General features: G+C 36.9%; 1 protein-coding gene across 4 annotated transcripts in view; it reads right to left on the bottom strand.

The window, feature by feature from the left end:
* Window positions 1-19,819, bottom strand: part of ZHX1 (zinc fingers and homeoboxes 1) — a 50,512-nt gene that overhangs the window by 5,385 nt on the left and 25,308 nt on the right. Inside the window, exons 3-4 of one of the 4 annotated variants that reach the window (XM_036753153.1) lie at window positions 11,702-14,626; window positions 5,597-5,939 (exon numbers count right to left, since the gene is read on the bottom strand). In XM_036753153.1, the coding sequence (XP_036609048.1) occupies window positions 11,705-14,419 (2,715 nt within the window). In that variant the 5' untranslated portion in view covers window positions 14,420-14,626 and the 3' untranslated portion in view covers window positions 5,597-5,939; window positions 11,702-11,704. Of the gene's footprint in view, window positions 1-5,596; window positions 5,940-6,826; window positions 8,752-11,701; window positions 14,627-19,819 lie in introns of those variants that run through there. The other 3 variants (XM_036753151.1, XM_036753152.1, XM_036753155.1) reach the window with 3 other exon arrangements.

Here is a 19,819-nt window from a genome sequence, read left to right as displayed (position 1 = left end):
AGCAGCAGGTTATTTAATAGTCCAGGTATGAGGTGATGAGTTTGCAGAGGAAGCATATGTGAGAAATGCTACAAAGGTAAAACTGATTTGAGAATCATTAGCAGAGATGATAATTGAATCCATAGAAGCAGAGATCACCTCAAGAAATAGTGTAGAGGAGAAAAGGGACCAGGACAGAGTCTCATGGGACACCCAGTTAGTGGGGCATGACCTGGATGAAAGTCCAGCAAAGGAGATTGAGGAGTAGTCAGACAGGAGAACCAGGAGAGGATGGTGTCATGAAAACCTATAGAGAAGAAGGTATTAAGGAGAAGAGGATCAATAGTGTCAAAATTGAGAGTATGATAAAAGGAGCAATCTGTTGGAGAAGATGGGATGAAATGGGATCATTTGTGCAGGTGGAGGTGTTTGCTATGGCAAGGAAAGGGGCCACCTTATGTGAGGCAAGCAGCTTTAGGTGGATATAATCACAGAGGACATCTGGAAGATGTGAGTTCAGGAGAAGGGAAGAAGAGGAAGCTCTTAGCAAATGTCCTCAAGTTTCTTCAGCAAAACATGAGGCAAGGTCTTTAATTGAAATGGTAAGGGAAGGGGTTGCTGTGAGAGGTTTTAAAAAAAATTAGATGAAATATAAACATTTGGAACACTCTGTGGAGAGTGGGATAGCAAGTCAATTAGGAAGGAATAAACTCCCTTACTGTAGTGAGGGCCCAGTTGAAAGAATATAAATGTGTTGGATTTTGTGACTTCATTCCAGCTCCATACAGTAGCACATGAATAGAAATAGGCTGATGGGAGCTGGGAGTTGGCAAGGCATCATTGTCAAGAGGAAAAAGAAGCATGTAATTCATGAAGAGAATATGGAGTTGAGTAGGTTCACCAAGAGGCTGAGATAGGGAAGGAGGAATGAAGATAATGTAGTCAGTGAAGGGGTGATGGCCAGGCAAAGAACAGGAGAGAGGTCATGGTGAGGATGAACAAGGTTAGGCATGGTAAGGCATAGGGAAAAATGGAATGATAAAAGATTATGATGAGATATGGATATTTTGAAGTTTGTGAACAAGGAAATGGAATTCTTGTAGGCCATGATCATAGCAGGGTTATGGCCAGCTCTGTATGCAGTTGAACTAGAGTAGAAGAGGTCATGAAAATTGAGTAGGCTGAGGAATCGGGAAGTTAAGGTATTTGAGTGAATATGACTAAAAACTGGTCAGCAAATTAACCAATTCATTTAAAAAATAGATTATCTTTAGTGTCAACACCCATAGTTCTGACTTCCGCAAGGAAGTGGGGTAGGTATTTCTTGTATCTCCTCTTTGGAGCTAAGATGGTCATTATAATTTCGGAGAATTGTTTTTCTCATTCTTTCATGTTTGTAGTCATTATGTATATTATTTTCCTGGTTATACTTCCTTTTGCATCAGTTCACAAATTCCATGCTTGTCTGTATTCATCACATTAAGCATTTAAAATGTGGTAATATTCTGTTACATTAATGTGCCACAACTTGTTTATTCTCAAGCTGACAAGCATTTACTTTATTTCCCGTTCTTTGCTATTTTGAAAGGTGCTGCTGAGTCTTTTGGTTTACAAAGGGCCTTATTAAATTTAAATTTTCTTTTTTATTAGAAACCTGACAGACATCAACAGACATGACATTTCACTGTACAAGGAAAAAAACAACCAAAAGGAGAAAAAGAGAACTGTGTATGAAACTGTGACTCTCCACTAAGTTCAGCTTGATTTTTTTTGGCGTATTTATTTCCAATTTAATATGGTAGTTCCAAAATTTCCCTTCTGTATTTCTTTAACTTCCTTTTGATCTTTTCTGCTTAATTTTTAATAATTAATTGATAATCGTTTCCTTTTCTTCCTTTAGTATTACTATCACCTCCAAATCCCCTTTAATCTCCCCCTAAAAAAGTCCTCCTGTGTAGCGAATTAAGTATAGTCATGTAAATTAAGCTTTCACATTGGTCATGTCTGAAAACGTTATGTTTCATTTTGCACTTCTAGTCCATCATCTTACTTCCAAGAGGTGGGAAGCATGTCTTCTGGAATCAATTGATCACTGCATAAATCAGAGTTCTTAAGCCTTTCACAGTTGGTTTCCTTTACAATGTTATAGTTGCATAAATTGTTGTCCTGGTTCTGCTCACATCACTGCATCAGTTCATACAATTCCCCTCAAATTTCTCTGAATCCATCCCTTTTCAATTTTATGGGACAATAATTTTTTTATTATATTCACATATTATAATTTGTTCACTTATTCCCCTTTGTTTCCATTGGAAACTTTATCACTGACCTCCATGGCATATACTCCTAGCAATACTCCTCTAGTTTCTAAAACTATCTTCTTTTTCAAATTGTCTTCTATTTTTTTATCCAATCATATGCTGTATTCCCCACAACAGAATACAACTCTTTGGTAGCAAGAACTTGTTTCATTTTTGTTTTTTTAACAAAGTGCCTATGGGGTAGAATTAAATTTAAAGGAAAAACACTTTAAGGAGCACTTATTGAAGGGTTGCACAATCCTTTCATAGAACAAAACAAACAAAAAACCCTGCTACAATCACGGATATGATCCATTTTGAAATTTTGGACTTTTTGTATACTAGGTGATAGTTGGCACAGATCACGTTTACTTGATTATAATCATAACCAAAGGTTTTCCAGCTTTGTAGAACGTGACAGGCTTTGGTTTATGTTCTTTGGAATAGCATTTGAGAAATCAGGGTTCCCTCTAAGTCAATCAAGAGTAGCATGCTAAATTTTTTTAAAAAGCCTAAACCACTCAACACACAGGTACAACTCATCATCTTCCCCCTAAAACCTTCTCCCAGACACCAATTTCTCTGTTTGTTGATAGCACCATCACTCATTCTCAAACACTCACATTTGAAACTTATTTTTCTCATTGCCTACATCCAATTCGATTCAATTAACCCTTATTGAGTCACTTTGTGCAAGGCACTGGGGATTCTAATATGAAAAAGCTCCCAGAGAATTCTTGTTTGCAATATAAGGGGGGAATACAGAAGGAAGATTAAGACATATACACAAATAAGCAAAAAAAGCTCCCAGATAATTCTTGTTTGCAGTATAAGGGGGGAATACAAGGAAGATTAAGACATATACACAAATAAGCATAATACAGCATGGAGTGATATAAGGGCAAAAGAAGGGCCTAGACAAAGCCTTATGATGTGGGGAAGAGACCACTTTTAGCTGGTGCATAGGAAGACAAAAACAAAAACCATTTCTGCCCTCAGGAGCAGGCTGCGGGTGCTTTGCACATCCTTCAGTGAATCTGAGATCTCAGCATGGTGGGTCCTCCTTTCAGTACTGCAGATCATAATCCAACTGTGCTTTCTCATCCTACAAGATGCTTGTCTATATCTTCCTCTGGATTGTGAGAGAATAGCAGTAATGGAGGAAAGCAGAGGTGCCAAGAACCATAGTTTTTATATAAACATGACCTTAAATCATATTCAAAATGTGAGACATTTGCCCAGTGACCAGTGAAGACATTTATCTAGAAAAATTGAAACATATTTCCCACAGATTAATTTAGAATATTTCTGTAGATCCCAACACTCTGTGGAAACAAGTGTGTCACTTGGGATGTCCATTTTTTTCTCTCCCTACATCAACATGACCAGCCCACATCCTTTTCTGATCACACGCTTCCTGAATGATAATCTTTTGTGCTCCACAAAGTTATTCTCTGATGCTTCATCATACTGTTGAGGTGACTCTGGGTTCTAAATTATCATGCCAGTGAAACTGTAGATTTGGTAGATTCTGTCATGCCAGAAAGATTGAGTATAGTTCCCGAGACTGCCTGATTTACAAGAGTCAGCTTAAGTACAGAAAGGCTCCTCACTAGCAGGGTAGCCCCTGGGTAATAAATTCCTTGGTCCCTGGCCACCCATTTAAAAAAAGTACAAAAATCCCTCCCTATCTTCCCCATTCCTCTGTTGCCCTTTGGTTCAACTGTAATGTCAAGTCTTCAGAAGCAACTATATGGTATGACTGGAAGAATATTGATGATTTTTAAATGTTGTTCATGGGTAAAATGGAAATGTTTTGTATGGTTTCACATCTATAACGGGTATCATATTTTTTGCCTTCTCGATGGGTAGGGGAATGGCTGGAAGGAGGGAGAGAATTTGGAACTTGACATTTTAAAAAAGTGAATGCAAAAAATAATAAAACTTAAATTTAAAACGCTATTACTGGGTTTTTGTCCCAGTCAATAGTTTAGGATTGTTGAAAATGCTATGCAATTTCTCAAATTAAAGCCAGTCTATTTTTTCCCCCATATTTCACTCTGGCCCCAAATCATGATTCATCTGCAGCATCTGTCCAAGTGTATGCACTAATGGACACATATAACAGGCTGCCATCCAATTACATGCTACTTTCTAGACAAGGGAAATTTCCTATTTGGATTTTCTTATGTGGATTGTTAAAATGCTCTCTTTTGAATGGTTTATTGTTGATGTGATGTTAATGCAATGGGAAAATATTTCCCATCCATTAATAAGCCCATGTGACCTGCCTGAGTCACATGAGCCTGTGGTGGGAGGAGCTTGCTGAATGGGTGGAACAGGAAGTGAGAGAGAGCAGTCAGAGCTGGGAAAGAGAGAAAAGGCAGAGGAACTAACCTGGGTGACACGGAGTGATTTTGCTTAAGGGAGTTGTTTTGTAGGGAGGCCTGATGTAAGGAAGGCTTGGGGATGGGGATGCCCCCTGCATTGGTAATGTGCATAGACTTCTTGGTTACTGTGATGCATGTCTTTGTTGCTATGATGCATTTGGCTTTCTGGTGTTGGAATAAATGTTTTGGTTCTGTCTTCCATGAAGACAGTCTGTTACATTTTGTGATTCAGAATTATGCCAACATATTCATAGCAGCCATAGCCACTGTGGGTATCACACTGGTGCTACAAGTGATCATGAATTTTTGTGAGAAAGCTCAAGAGAAGTGATATGAAACTCAAATAGAAATGGAAACCATAATAAGGTTCTGAGAGTCACATTTAACTTAGAAAACCACATATTAATGTTATGTATGTTTTACTGTATTTTCATTAATTGTGTTAAATATTTCTTAATTACATTTTTAATCTAGTTCAGGAAGAATGTTGTAGGCCAAGTGAGGTCTGCAGGGCTGTATATTTGATACCTCTGCTTTAGAGTATTGTGGGGCTTAAAATGCACTCAACATACTTTATGAATAGGAGCATCCAGGGGATATCTACCTTGTCCAATGACTCTACACTGGACATCCTCCATAAGAGTGAACAGATTCCTGCTTTATACTGTACTTGATATACATAATCATAGGATTGTTGATCAAAGTTATCTTTGTGGTTACATTTATCAGGAAATTTTTATGATCTTAGCATATGCATGATATATCTTGTTAGAGAAGAGATTTTAAGACTGTATTTTGTTTTACTCAGACTTTCATCATCAAGAAATAAACATGGCAGGATCTTTGCATTCTCTGCATCTTTCAATAATCTGTGTGACTGAAAATATGATCTGCAAAAAAATACTGTTTCCTTGTCATATTTTTATTAAGGATTCCCTAGTATACATTTAGACCATTCTCATAAAGTTACATCTTTAAGAGAATGGTCTTCGTGTATGTCCTCTTCTCAAATGTCTTTTGGGGGTGAGAGTGCAGGTGGTAATAACACTATCCATGATTTTTCCCATTCACTATCTTCTCTTCATTCATAGATCCTGAAACTTATTTCTTAAGGTTTTTAAAACTGTATTGTTTTCAGCACAAATCTCTTCTCTATGTACTTCCTCTGGTTCAACTGCTCTTCTTGTCTTCATCTTCTTTGGTACATTTTCCACTTCCTAATTCAATGTATCAGGGACTGGGATGTTAGAGTCCGTATGTGGTAGTTCCACTGTCATCGATGATGAAAATAAAATAAAATAAAAGAAACGCTGACAAATCCATTCCATATTTCATCTGTTTGCTGTTTTCTTTCCAGTTTAATCTATTAACGCTATTTGGACGAGATAGCTTAAGTGGGTTTCAAGCCAAATGTTTTTCAAAACCATTTCAGAACCATTCAGAACCATAGACCGGACACCTGTGATTGGTTAAAAGGAACTCCCAGAAAAAGAATTCCCTTGCTACCAATGCAGGTCAAGGTGAACTGCCTAGAGCTATAGGAAGGTTACATGATTAGCCCAGGGTCATATAGCTAGCATATGTTATAGGCTGAACTGGAACCCGGGTCTCCTCGGCTTTGAGACTGGGTTCTCTATCCACTGTACCATGATGCCTCTCATATGGGTACTTAATGTTAGTTGAACTGAATAAATATTCTTAACTGATCAGGAGAGGATAAAACATATGTAACCTCTGAAATTGAATAGAATCAAAGATGAGTTGGAAATAACCTCAGTTGCCACTTAAATCTGTATCTTAAACCAAAATTCCCATCAAGCTGTCATGTAGCCTTTACTTGAAGACTTTTAGTGAGGGAAAATTTGCTACCCCTTGAAGCAGACTATTTTATTTTTGATAATTCTGGTTACTAGAAAGTTTTATTTTCTAGTATTCTGCCTAAATCTGCCTAACTTCTACCCACTGCCTCCCAGTACTGTCCTCTGGAACTGATACTTTTCCCTTTTCAGGAAAAAACAAACAAACCTCTCCACTAAATTACTTACATACACTTAAAAACTACTAAGGATGGTTCAAATTTTAGGATACTAAGGGATTTTGTTTTGCTTTTAACTTTTTGGCTTAAGAAAATGGAAAAAAATCACTGAAAGAACTAACTACCGACTGCTGACTTTTATTATGTATGCAGACACATTTCAGCTAGGTGACTTTTTCCTTTTGCTCTGTCAAATAATTATTTTTAAAAGCTAGCAAACATCAGAGCAATATCAAATGTTGAGCCTATAAAGGACATAGGGCTGGAAAAAATAATTATTTACAACTATGTAGAATTAACATTACTGAAATGGAAGCACAACAAATATGTTCAAAGGCTTAATTTTACAATACTTGAAGCACAACTTATTGCAGCAACTGAAAACATTAAAAAAAAAACCTGCTGTCAAACAGAACTCAGACTACATTTAGCAAAGGTTAAAAAAGGAGCAATTTAATTATTACAGTTTACAGAGTGCTCTATGAAGTTATTATATTAAAAAGTGAAAAAAAATAGTGCATTAAATTGCTGCAGTCTTTACATCGTAAAAATAAAAGTTAACAGTAGTATGAAAAAAGCCATCCACAAAGCCAGAAATCTGTAGTGAATAGATCAGCTAAATTGTAGTATTTTGGAAATACTTATAAAGCCATATTTAAAAAATAAAAAATAACCATTTATAAAAACGAAAGCAGCATGCATATCCAAGGCTCTTTCATAACTTTCTCTTAGTTGACAAGTGTTTAGGTAAAAATCAAAAGCTTAATATTCATTGAATTAGGTGAAACAAACTAGCCAAGCCCACTAGATCTGGTCACTCAGAAAAGCATCTTAAGAACAAAAAACTCAACTTTTCTTCCATGAAGACAGCACATTTTAAAAAATGGTCCTATAGTCGCAAACAAAAGTGTCCCCCTAAATAGGAATGAAAAGCACCAGTCTTTACAAATAAGTTAATATGAACTTTCAGTCTCTTGATATGGCAAAATAGTTGTTAATACTACAATAATTTGCAAGCAAAAGCTAGCTTTTAAATGGCTAATGATACTTATTAGTTTAGGAATTTTTTCTATAGCCACTTAAATTGTTATAGAAGGTAGAACTTGACTGGGAATTCTAGAAAATTCTGGACTGATGCATTATCTGTACATTATTTTACATTACTGTTAAAAACACTCATTAAGCATATATTTACTACATAATTCTTTTTCACATTTTTGGTACAAAGTTTATTTCAGAGATTCTCTCTGTAAATTCTTATGCCGGCTTTTTCCCTTATTCAGTACATCATCTTCTTCAGTTTAATGAAAAGCAAAATCAGCCTTTTATTAAAGTAGAAACAGGAGTATTACAGATATTAATAGTAGCATCCAATGATGTCTTCAACTTGAAAAAGCCAATGACATAGGCCCTGTGGCTTAGGGTTCCAAAATCTATAAATATGTTGCATTTTCATTTATGTATAAGTTGTACAAGCACATGCACAACTTTCAACATTAGTGCAGGGCCTGATAAATAAGACACAGAAATAAATCAGTTTTTTCTTTTTTTTTTTAACTGTTTCTAAGAACTTTTACTCTGTAAAATGTTTGGTCACTCAAAGCTATAAGCTTAATCACATATCAAAGAACACAGGCAATAAAGCCCATCTTACTAGAACATACAGTATTAAGCTGGACAAAATTATGAGAGGACAAAATCTAGTGGTCACTTCATTCCCTCAAAAAAGCCTAAGAAACAGAATGTTTCCATCCTGTATCTGAATAAAAATGTACTGTATTAAAATCTGAATTTTTACAAGTTGTCTTTTAATCAGTGTTCTATTTACAATGCAGAACTTCCGCCAACTGCAGTAGTTTAACTTTGGCACAACACTAAGTTCCATTCCTTTCGAGTATTCAGTCCTATGTTATGAGAATGTGTGTATGTCCAAAAATATTCTCAGTTTCATAAAAGATTAGGCCCATTCACAGTAAATCAGATATCTTGATTTCAAGAATTGAGTCCCCTTCACCACTGTAGGTAACTATAAAGGAAAAATATGAGACTGAAAAAGTCAAGAAAAAAATGTTAGTCAAAACCATATCTGAATTTCTCTTAAAGCACTTTAGACATAATAACTATAGGAAAAATTAACTAAAAGTGAATACATCCTTTATTTTCTCTGAAATTACTTGCTACCCAGAGTTTATAAAATACATTAGATTTCAAGTATAGCTAATATATGTATAAACTGTGTGTATATATATATGCCTTGCAAATAGTAACTTTTACTTATATGAGTAGGGCCTATGATAATTTATCAAAGATGATTAGTTAAAAAAAGTAGATTCTATTTATTTACATGCTTTGTGATATATATCTATAAATGTGTGTATATGTATATATAGAGGGGGCATTGTGGAGCATAGGGACTGGTATGCTTTTTTATCTGCAAGGCTCACACACATATATGTATGTATATGTATATATATGTATATATAAGTATGTGTGTATGTACACACACACACATATATGTAGGTATATACAAGTGTACTTTCTTTGATGCCATATGGTAAGATTAATCCATATTTTTACTACATTAACAAAACTGGCTATTTGAAACAAAATTGGGATGGGTCTTTTTGTAAAGTGAAAAATTATAATGTGTGTTTTGTAAATCCAGATTTATTTTAGAAGAAAGGTACCCTGTCTACATGGCACACAAATGTATATACAATATACATAAGTTTTTTGAAAACTGTAGGGTTGTCATGTGAATTTTCTGAATAAAATTAGTATTATTATATTTACCATGCAACATAAATACTGCCCATGCAAACTTGTTAAAGTAATATTACACTTTAGAATAGTGCAATGAATTCCATGTTTTCAGTACATTTCAATCCCTTCCCAAAAAGTACATCAGGGTCTAAGATAAAGAAATCAACAAAGCAGCAGTTTGGTTGATTTATTTTGGCTGCATACATATTTTGTCTTTTTTAGAAATATGGGGAAAGAAAGCCTGTTAAAAGCATTTTGTGCATCTGGGTCAGAAGAAGAATGGCTTAAATATTTTTGATACCATAAAAAGGCAAAAGGAACTTTAGGATTAATTTATCCAAAATGTTTAAGTTATGACTTATAATGCTTATGTTATACTTTATAATCAGAAATTAGAGTTTATACTATTTAATAAAGTAGTTGCATTTTTAGTTTCATCTGTTTTCTTGGTTTAAAATATCCTAAATTTGAAAAACTAGAAAAGGGATTGTTCAGTAATCATACATAGAATGCTTATGAATCTGGGGAGAACATGAAAAGCAAGAGTAAACAGACTAAGAGTAGAAAGTTACAGGTTCGGGAATGAGGCAGAATGGGCTAAGGAAAGAGACAACTGTGTATGTATGTATCATGTGCACAAGAGTGAGAAAAGGATCTTTTCCCTCCCCGACTTTATTTTGAGAACATTACAATATTATCAGAGAGCATAATGCTACTTTATGTGAATGTCCAACTGTAGTCCTTGGTATTGATACACGAATATATTTTATGATTGCTGTATCATTTTTAAACTGCGTTTCTACCTTTGAAATAAATGAAATGTTTCAAAATATGAAGAAAAGAAAAACAGAACACCTAATAATCTAAGATAGCTATATGGATGAATATCAACAGTGACAACCTTTAAGCATCTACATTTCTAACCTGAAATAAATTTTCCAACTTAAAACTACAGAAAAGTTATAAACAATTAAATTTTGTAGAGGAATTAGAATTTGGGGAAATGGCCAGACTTTAAAAAATTCAAAGTTTTATTAGTCTAGGGATATTTCATTCTATGAGGTTCTGAGCTCACAGTTGGGCAAAGTCTTCATTTGGAGAGATAAGATGAAAAAAAGCACTGCAGCCAAAAGGCTGGCAACAAGTTTCAGCTCTGTAATCTCCCAGGTGATTCAATACCTGTAAGCTTCAATCTCATCTGCAATGTGAGAATAAGTCCTTACTTCCCAGGGTCTTTATAAGAAAAGTATTGTGAACTGCTACACACTATATAAGTGTGAACTCTTTTTATGAGATACTTTTAGCCTTGTACTCTAGAGATCCCATTACAAGGAGAATTCCAAGTGTTGATCTCCAAGACACAAAGGACATGCTATTCAGCGCTTCTTAAACTGTGGGTCCACAATGCTGAAGGAGTCTCGAGTGGAAAAAGTTTAAGAGGCCCTGTAATATAGGTAATAAAAGACAAAACAACTGCCTAATCAAACATCAATTCTGATACGGAATGGAACAGGTCTGTTGGTTTTTAATTGAAGAGATGACTACTCTTACTACATGGATCATCTTAAATTCTTAACTAAAAGGCTAATAAGTTTAGTGGGTGGGGGAAAGCAACAGTTAAGAGTTCAGTAAAACTTGAAACACAATGAGAAAAAAAAATAAACAAATACCCATTTTCACCTAGTTTCCTAAAACTGAGCAATCCTCACCCCTGTAGTTATTCTTTCCTTCGGATATACTTTTCCCCTTCTTTTTAGTTTTCGTTTTTGAATTCTTTCCTTAAATAGGCAAAAAATGAAGCTTTAGTGAACGATGGGTTGCAAAAAAAAATAAAAAGGAAAACACATTTTTAGTATTTCTAGTTTTGATCATCAAGTCCCCTCCCCCAAAGGAGTGGGTAAAAATCTAAAACAATTAAAAATACATTTATATATAATATTCAGTGGGAGAAGAGATATGTACCTTAAACAATATATACTACTGAATGACACTGGGGACCATTAATTGTGGACAGAATACAAATTGCTCAGTCTTGGTATGAGAATAAGCATATTCTTTTTAGCTAATTTGGGAACAAAGTACTTGTTGGCCATACTAACGGAATCTGATCCCTTCATTAGATAAGGGAAAAGTAACCCTAGAAGCTGTTACATCTCAAAGTCATTTAAACAAAGTGACATTTCCAAATGTATACAGCTGAAATGTGCATATATGCGTTATTAAAAAAAACTTACATTTTAATCATCTGACTTAGAGAGTTTCCGCTTAACATGCCGTGGGGGTTCCCAGGTGTCACTGTCATCAGTTTCTTCATCATCCTCTTCCTGATCATCTATTATCTCATCATCCTCTTCATTCTCCTCAAACAGCTCTATTCCTAACTCAGATCTTCTTTGTCTTTCTGCAAACCACTCTCTGACCTGCTCATAACCCATATGTGATTTGGCGACAAGTTCATCAAGGTCTTGCTCATTAAGAAATTTGTGCTTCATATAATAATCCTTAAGTATCGCAGTTCCAGTTTTAAACTTTATGAGTGATGGTCCGCGGTCCCAGTTGTTTATCCTTTTGCTTCCTCTGGGCCTCCCACGAGGTCTTCCCCTTCCTCTTCCCTTTGGTCTTCCTCTCCCCCTTCTCCTAAAGGAAGCCTGTCCATTCATACTATTTGAACTGGCACTCTGATAGTAATAGTACCACTTTAAATTCCCATTTTTCCAAGCATATCGCGTATCTCCAAACCAGCTAACGATATCTGTCCTGGCAAGCCCACTTTCCTCGGCCAGCTTGTCATACTCTTCTGGCGATGGCCACTGTGTTCGAACAAATGCACTTTTCAGTATGTGTAACTGCTCCGGCGATTTTTTACACACTTTGTTTGTGGTGGTCACTGACTTAGGTGCTGCAGACTCATCCTGAGGGGACGCTTCTCCAGCTTCTTCTTTGGAACTGCCTGCATTGCTTTCATCTACTTCTGTTTTCTCTTCCTTTGAAGTTTTGGATTTATTTCTCTCTGTAAACCAGGCATCAATCTCTCTCCTGGTAAGCTTGGTTTGTGCTCTTAACCTGTTCAATTCTTCATCAGTAAGTACAGGGTTATTGAGGAAACTTGCTTGGAGGACGCGCAACTGCTCTGAAGTTTTCTCTTTAAATTTTTGTGGAGTAAAGTCAGGGAAAGAATTCCCCAGCTGTTTAGGCTGTGGAGCAACAACCGTTGGGGATTCTGCGGTCTCATCACTAGAGTCAATAACAATAGGGGTGCAAGCTTCACTGTTGAGATGGATACACTGATTACTCTTGGAATTTCTCTGATTATACCTTGTGTCACTAAACCACTTTTTGATCTCGCCTTTAGTCAAGCCTGTTATTTTCATAAGCCTGATCACCTCTGAGTCATGAGGAAACTGATTTTTAAGGTAGCTAACTTTTAATTCTGCCAGTTGTTCTTTTGTCTTTTTTGCCCGGATACCAAATGAATCAGGATTCACCAGTGCGGTCTCATGCTTGATTAACTGAGGAGTTGGAGTAGGGGCTGGGGCTGGGGCTGGGACTGAGGTTGGAGCTGGGGCTGATGCTGGCACTGGTGCTGGGACTGGCGCTGGGGCTGGAGCTGGAGTTGCAGCTACTGGCTTTGTTTCTCCAACAGGCTGAGCACTGTGCACCTGACTTTTCTGCACATGAGTTTGATTTGGAACGCCTGCAACTGTCAAAGCTATAGGTGTTGTCACTGGCAATTGGTTAGTACCAGCTACTTGCGTAAGGACCAGACCCGGCTGACCAACTATTTGACATGTCTGTAATATGGAAGGTAAACCATTACTAGCTGCTGAAATGTGTGTAGGAATCACTGTTATTGTTTGTGGTACAGTATGTACTGTGCCATTGAATTGTTTTCTCCTTGCCTCCTCTACTTCTTCTGGAGTCCAACTAACACCATGTTTCAGGCGTTGGGCTGAAAACCATATCTTGATCTGTTCCTCTGTATATTTTGCTTGAGCAGATAGAACTGTAATTTCAGACATTGTTGGATAAGGGAATTTGTTGTAGGTGTTGAGCAAAAGGGGATTGTTATCCAAAGCAGCATTATAGGTGGGAATGCTGTTGAGAGGGATTAAAACTTTAGGAATCAAGTTAGAATTCTGCTGAGCTGATACAGCTGCTGTTATCACTTGTGCTAGCCCAGGCTGAAGAACTGCTGCTGGGGTAACTACTGTGTTTGTGGTATTTGGATGTATACTATTTACAATAGAAGTACTTGTATTAGACTCAGATGCTGATGAAGTTGGATTTTTTACTACTTCTTCATGACCTGATTTAGTTTCATTCTCTTTCTCTTCTGGAATGTCTTCAGAGTTATGGAAAACTGCAATCCGTTTATTTTCGACTTTATTTTTCATCATTTTCATTATAGGAGTTTTGCTGATAGAAATCCCTGATGAGGGAGCTTCTATAGATTCTACCTGATCTGAATTTTCCTCTTTAACAAAACTACCATCAAAAGTCAGATCATTAATTGTTTGCTCAAAGATTGTCTGATTATTTCGTTTCACCATAGTCAGCTTAAAATTCTCTTCTCCAGGATGATACTTCAAATTATGCTCTGAAAGCGCATCATATCTTTTGGTAAGAAAATTGCATTCAACACAAACATACGATGAATTTAACACTATATTGGGATGCTCTGAATCTACATGAAAAGTAAACATGTTAAGATCTGGCGTTTGAAAAGTACAATATTTACATTCATAGCCACCTTCAACTTTTTTATTTTGTTGATTGTCAGAATCTACAAGTTCCTGAACATCTTCATCACTTGAGATACTTTCTGCTGCTGTATTTTCTATTGGTGTAAGTACAGGGGGACCTTCATCCAAGTCTGATATCAATTCTAGGTCTGGATCCTGTTCACTGGCAAGGACCATGCAAGGTGTTGTTGATTTTCTTTTGCTTGCCATTCTATTTCTGTGGGGAAAAAATCTCAACTGTGATTAGAAAGCAATGAAGATCAAACTCCTTCAGTTATCTTCATTTGAAAAAAATGGCTTTTGGTTCTGTAAGTCCATCCCATTTGCAACTTTTTCATAGTGCAATCAAGAAAAGAGCTTGTAGTTGGTAGCTGCAAAGCTGAGTTGCTGAAACTTCTGAAGCAAACATCCAATCACCTGCATTAAAGAAAACAAGTTTTACAGTGAATGATTATACATTAACACTATAGAAATCAGCTATAAAACACAGACAAAACCCAGAAATTATCAGTAATCATCGTGCTTATAATAGCTGACAATTACATTAACACTTTAAGGTTTGCAAATATATACATATATATTTGAGAAAATTAAGCAAAATGGTTATCACAAAGTTTATACAATGTATTAGAGCTGATGTACTACTTGGGCCCTCATTCAGAGCCCACTTAACCAAACTTGTTAGAATTTTGTAAAAATGTAAGAGCAACCTGGCTTCCTAGACCAAATTATAGGGTAGAGGAATATGCAGACACACAGATACAAGAAAATTATACCTGAGTGTGAAGAAAGAGACAAAAAAGTTAAAAAAAACCTAGCCATAACTCAAAAAGCAGAATCTAAGGCCTTTAAACAGGGAAAAATAGCTTCTCCATACCTTAAAACGCCCTAAAGTAGAACAGAGCAGAATACAAAAATGTTCATAATGACCATATTGAAGATTGTTAAGAACTTCAACAGTCTCTTTGGCTTTTTAATTGGAAAGGAAATCTCCAGATTATATACACTATTTATAAACAAATGACCATTTGGAACTCCAAATCAACAAATATTTATCAAGCACCTACTCTGTGTCAGGGATATGCTGGGCATTAGGGATACAAAGACAAAAATGAAATCATCCTTGCCCTCAAAGAGTTTGCATTCTACTGAGAAGATATTTACATATATGCAAACTAAAGATACGGTAAATTTTGGGTATTAAGGGCTCTGGCAGCTGGGAGAATGAGAAGGGAAAGATTTCATATATAAAATGGTGTTTAAATTGAGTGTTGAAGAAAACAGGGATTCTAAGAAACTGAGGTAAGGAAGATGAGTATTTCTGGTATATGGGGACAGCCAATGCAAAGGTCAGAGACAGGAGATGTCCTGTGTGAGGAACAGTAAGAAGTCTGGCCAAAAGAGTGTAGAAAGTGGAGTAATGTAAAAGAACAATGAAAAGGTAGTTTGGGACCAGACTACGAAATTCTCTAATTCACTTCCTGATGCCACTTACGCCCAAGATTTCCCTTCACTTCACTGTCTAATGCTTCCTTGGACTCCCATGGCATCACTTTTTTTTTTACTTTTTTTTTTTTTGCAGGGGGGAAGGCAGGGCAATTGGGGTTAAGTGATTTGCCCAAAGTCACACAGCTAGTAAGTGTGTCAAGTGTCTGAGGCCGAATTTGAACTCAGGTCTTTCTGACTCCAGGGCAGGTGCTCTACTCACTACGCCACCTCATAGCATCACTTCTACTCCTCCCCAACCCATTTGCTAGTTTTCTCTGGCAGTGTCCCTAGAATGATCCATTTCATCTAACCTTAACTACTCCCAAAAGGCCAGGTACTGTGTCTAATCCTAAAGCTTGCATTCTTGCTCTGGTTCCTGGGTTGAAACGACCAGAACAAGATATCCTGAATAAATCAATTTTATTTTATTAAAACATCCTCTATAGGATCTATGCGAAAAAGGAGAAGTAGGTGTTAGAGCATAAAGTTGAAGAGAATTTTAACCCCTGAAAGTTGGTGAGGGAAAATTGCAGCCAGAATTCAAGAATCTGAAAAAGAAAAGAGCATAGCTGGGAAGCCAATCCAAGTTAGAGAAGCAGTGCCAGAGGCTTACACCAGGAGGAGGACCAGGATCTAGAGTTTTACTTTTGTCTCTTGGGACTCCTTTCCCCCTTCCTCAGAATCCCCATTATATGCCTTCACCTCTGACCCAGATTAGGAATCTGAAACTAACAGTTAGGACCTGGTAGAACTCCTGTCTGTCAACAGGCATGAATGGAGATGGTGGGGGAAAGGGAGTCCCTAACTTCCTGCAGAGATAGGAGATGTTTCTGGAATTCTAAGTTGAAACTTTCAATGAATTTTCCTTTAAAAAATTTTTTTAATCTGCACTTAATACCAAAAGGAAAAAAAACTTCCCTATACAGAACAGAAAAAGATTATTTCTATATAAATTTCTAAATCTTATATTACACATAGCTTGCTTTTCTTCTATGTAAACATGCGGATATTTAATTTACTATTTTAAAAAACCAAGTTTCCATATTAGTCATGTTGTAAAAGAATAAACAGGTAAAAAATGAAAAAAAATAAAGAAAATTAAATAGTATGCTTAGATCTGCATTCAAACTCCATCAGTTCTTTCTCTGGATGTGGATAGCATTTTTCATCAGGCATCCTTTGGAAATGACTTGGATCACTGTATTGCTGAGAATAGCTAAGTCATTCACAGTTGATCACTGTACAATATTACTGTTATTGTGTATAATATTCTCCTGGTTTTGCTCACTTCACTTTGCATCAGTTCATCTAAGTCTTTCCAGGTTTTTCTGAAATCATCCTGCTCATTATTTCTAATAGCACAATAGTATTCCATTACTATCATACCCCATAACTTGTTTAGCCATTCCCCAATTAATGGGCATTTCCTCAATTTCCAATTCTTTGCCACCACAAAAAGAGCTGCTATAAATATTTTTGTACAAATAGGTCCTTTTCCTTTTTTTTATCTCTTTGGGATACAGACCTAGTAGTGGTATTCATAGCTTGCTTTTTAAATAAAAATGTAATAAATTCAACATGTTACTTTCAAGGCTATCCTGCTTGTTTGTATTTTCTTCTGAATATGCTTCTGTTCTCTTCTGAGAATTTTCTTTTTAATGTTTCAGTGACCCTTCTGGAGTGCAACTATTGCTTTCCTTCACACCTCAATATTCTCCCCAATTAAAAAAGAGAAATAAGACCCTTGTAACAAATAAGCACAGTCATGTAAAACCAATCCACACATCGTCCATATCTAAAAACATATTTCTCTTTCTGCATCTTGAATCCACCTACTCAATTATGTTTTAATCCAGTTGGTAGCTAGTTTGACACCTCTGCTCTAGGCAACTATGTAAGACTATAAGCTGCGGAGAAAGTACCAACCTACAATGGTAGAAGGATTCAGAAATTCTCTATGCCAGTAAAATTAACAGGTCCAATCCCTATCCCTACCCAAGGACTTAGATGAATAACTAGTCTCAAAGAGTAGTCATTAATAGTCCATGTCAATTTAGAATGTCTCCAGTGGAAGTCTCAGGAATCTGCGCTTGACTCCATATTAATATTTTTATAAATAACCTGCATAAGGGCATAGAAAGCATCTTTATCAAATTTGCAGATGACACCAGGCTGGGTGATACAGTTAGCACAAAAGATGACAGGATCTAAAAAAATCTGGGTAAGCTGTACAACTAGGCTAAAAAATTGAGATTTACTAGCGATAAATGTAAAGTTTTATACTTCGGTTTAAGAAACTGACTTCACAAGTACAAGACAGGTAAGACATAGTTAAATAGCAGTTTATCTAAAAAAGACCCAGAGGGTTTAATGGACTGTGAGTTCAATATAAGTATATTATATGACATACAGCCAAAAAAACCGTGCTGTAACCCTGGGCTTGAGAGGCAGTGTCCAGATATAAGGAGGTGATCATCCTGTCCTGATCAGATCACATCTGGAGAACTAATGTCAGTGCTGGAGTACTAATGTCACATCTTAGAAAGAACAATGATAAGCTAAAGAGTATCCAGAAGGGCTTGAAGTCTCTAGGTCATATAAGGATTGATTAAGGGAAGTGGGGATGCTTAGCCTGGGGAAGAGAAGGCTCAGCAGGGGTATGATAGTATAATAGTAATTGCTATTATCTATATAGTCCTTCCTACATGTCAGGCATTGTGCACAGATATCTGCAAACTGTGATGTAGGAGAGGAATTAGACTTGTTCTGCTTGGCAAAACTAAGGCCAATAGGTGGAAGTTGCAAAAATGCAAATTTTGGCTTGACATCAGGTAAAGTTCCCCAACAATTAGATATGTCCAAAACTAGAATGGAGTTCCCCTGGAAGCAATGGGTAACCTCCCTGGACATCTTCAAGCAAAAGTTAAATGAGCATGTTCAGAGTACTGTAGCAAAGATGCTTTTTTGGTCAACATTGTTTCCAACAATGAAATTCTGTGATTCGGTGAAACCCTGGTTAAAGATCACCTCATTTCCTAGTTAGGGCTCCATACTTTTCAACACTTTTGCTTGTAGATCATTATCTTAGATAGAGCTGAATATATAAAGAAAGATTACTATTGAAGGGAAAGGTAAATTAAAACATGTGGAAAAATATAGGGAAAAGTCCATCAGTCAGGCAAGGGCCGGTCAGGAACTGTGCTAAGGGTTAGGGATACAAAGAAAGGAAAAAAGTCAATGCTCCCAAGCCATTCACAGTCTAATAGGCAGATAACATGCAAACAAATATGTACAAATACACCACATACAGGATAAAAAGGAAAAAATCAACAGAGGGAAGGCACTAGAACTAAGTGGAGCTGGGAAAGGTTTCTGCACAAGGTGGAATTTCAGCTGAGACTTGAAGGAAACCTGGAGGCAGAGATGAGGCAGTAGAGGGTTCCAGACATGGTTGACAGCCAGAGAAAATACCCAGAGCCAAGAAATGGAATGTCTTGTTTGAAAAACAGCAAGGAGGCCAGTGTCACTGAATTGAAGAGTGCACTGGATGGGAAATGGGGAGGTGTAAGAAGACTGGAAACAGAGAGGGCTAAACTATGAAGGGCCTTGAATACCAAACATATTTTTTTAAAAGAGTAATCAAGAGTTAAGGATTTGGGGGAAAAGCAGGTTCACTAAATTAATTATATGAGAAATTAAGTGTTACAAGATATACGGTTCCGGGGAGGAGCCAAGATGGCGGCTGGTAAGCAGGGACTACAGTGAGCTCCGTACCCAGTCCCTCCAAAAACCTATAAAAAATGGCTCTGAACCAATTCTAGAACGGCAGAACCCACAAAACAGCAGAGGGAAGCCGGGCTCCAGCCCAGGACAGCCTGGATGGTCTCTGGGTGAGGTCTATTCCACACGGAGCTGGGAGCTGGGAACGGAGTGGAGCAGAGCCCAGCCTGAGCAGCGTGGAACAACCAAACTTGGAGTCGGGCGGATGGGGCCCCTAGCACACTGAATATGTGAGCTGCGGCAGTTACCAGACCCCTCGACCCACAAACACCAAAGACTGCGGAGAAGGTTAGTGGGAAAAGCTGCGGGAGTGTAAGCAGTTCGCGGTTTGGCTTCCAGCCC

This window comes from Trichosurus vulpecula, chromosome 1, assembly GCF_011100635.1.
Source record: "Trichosurus vulpecula isolate mTriVul1 chromosome 1, mTriVul1.pri, whole genome shotgun sequence".
Taxonomy (NCBI): domain Eukaryota; kingdom Metazoa; phylum Chordata; class Mammalia; order Diprotodontia; family Phalangeridae; genus Trichosurus; species Trichosurus vulpecula.
This window is presented reverse-complemented; position numbering and strand designations above follow the sequence as displayed.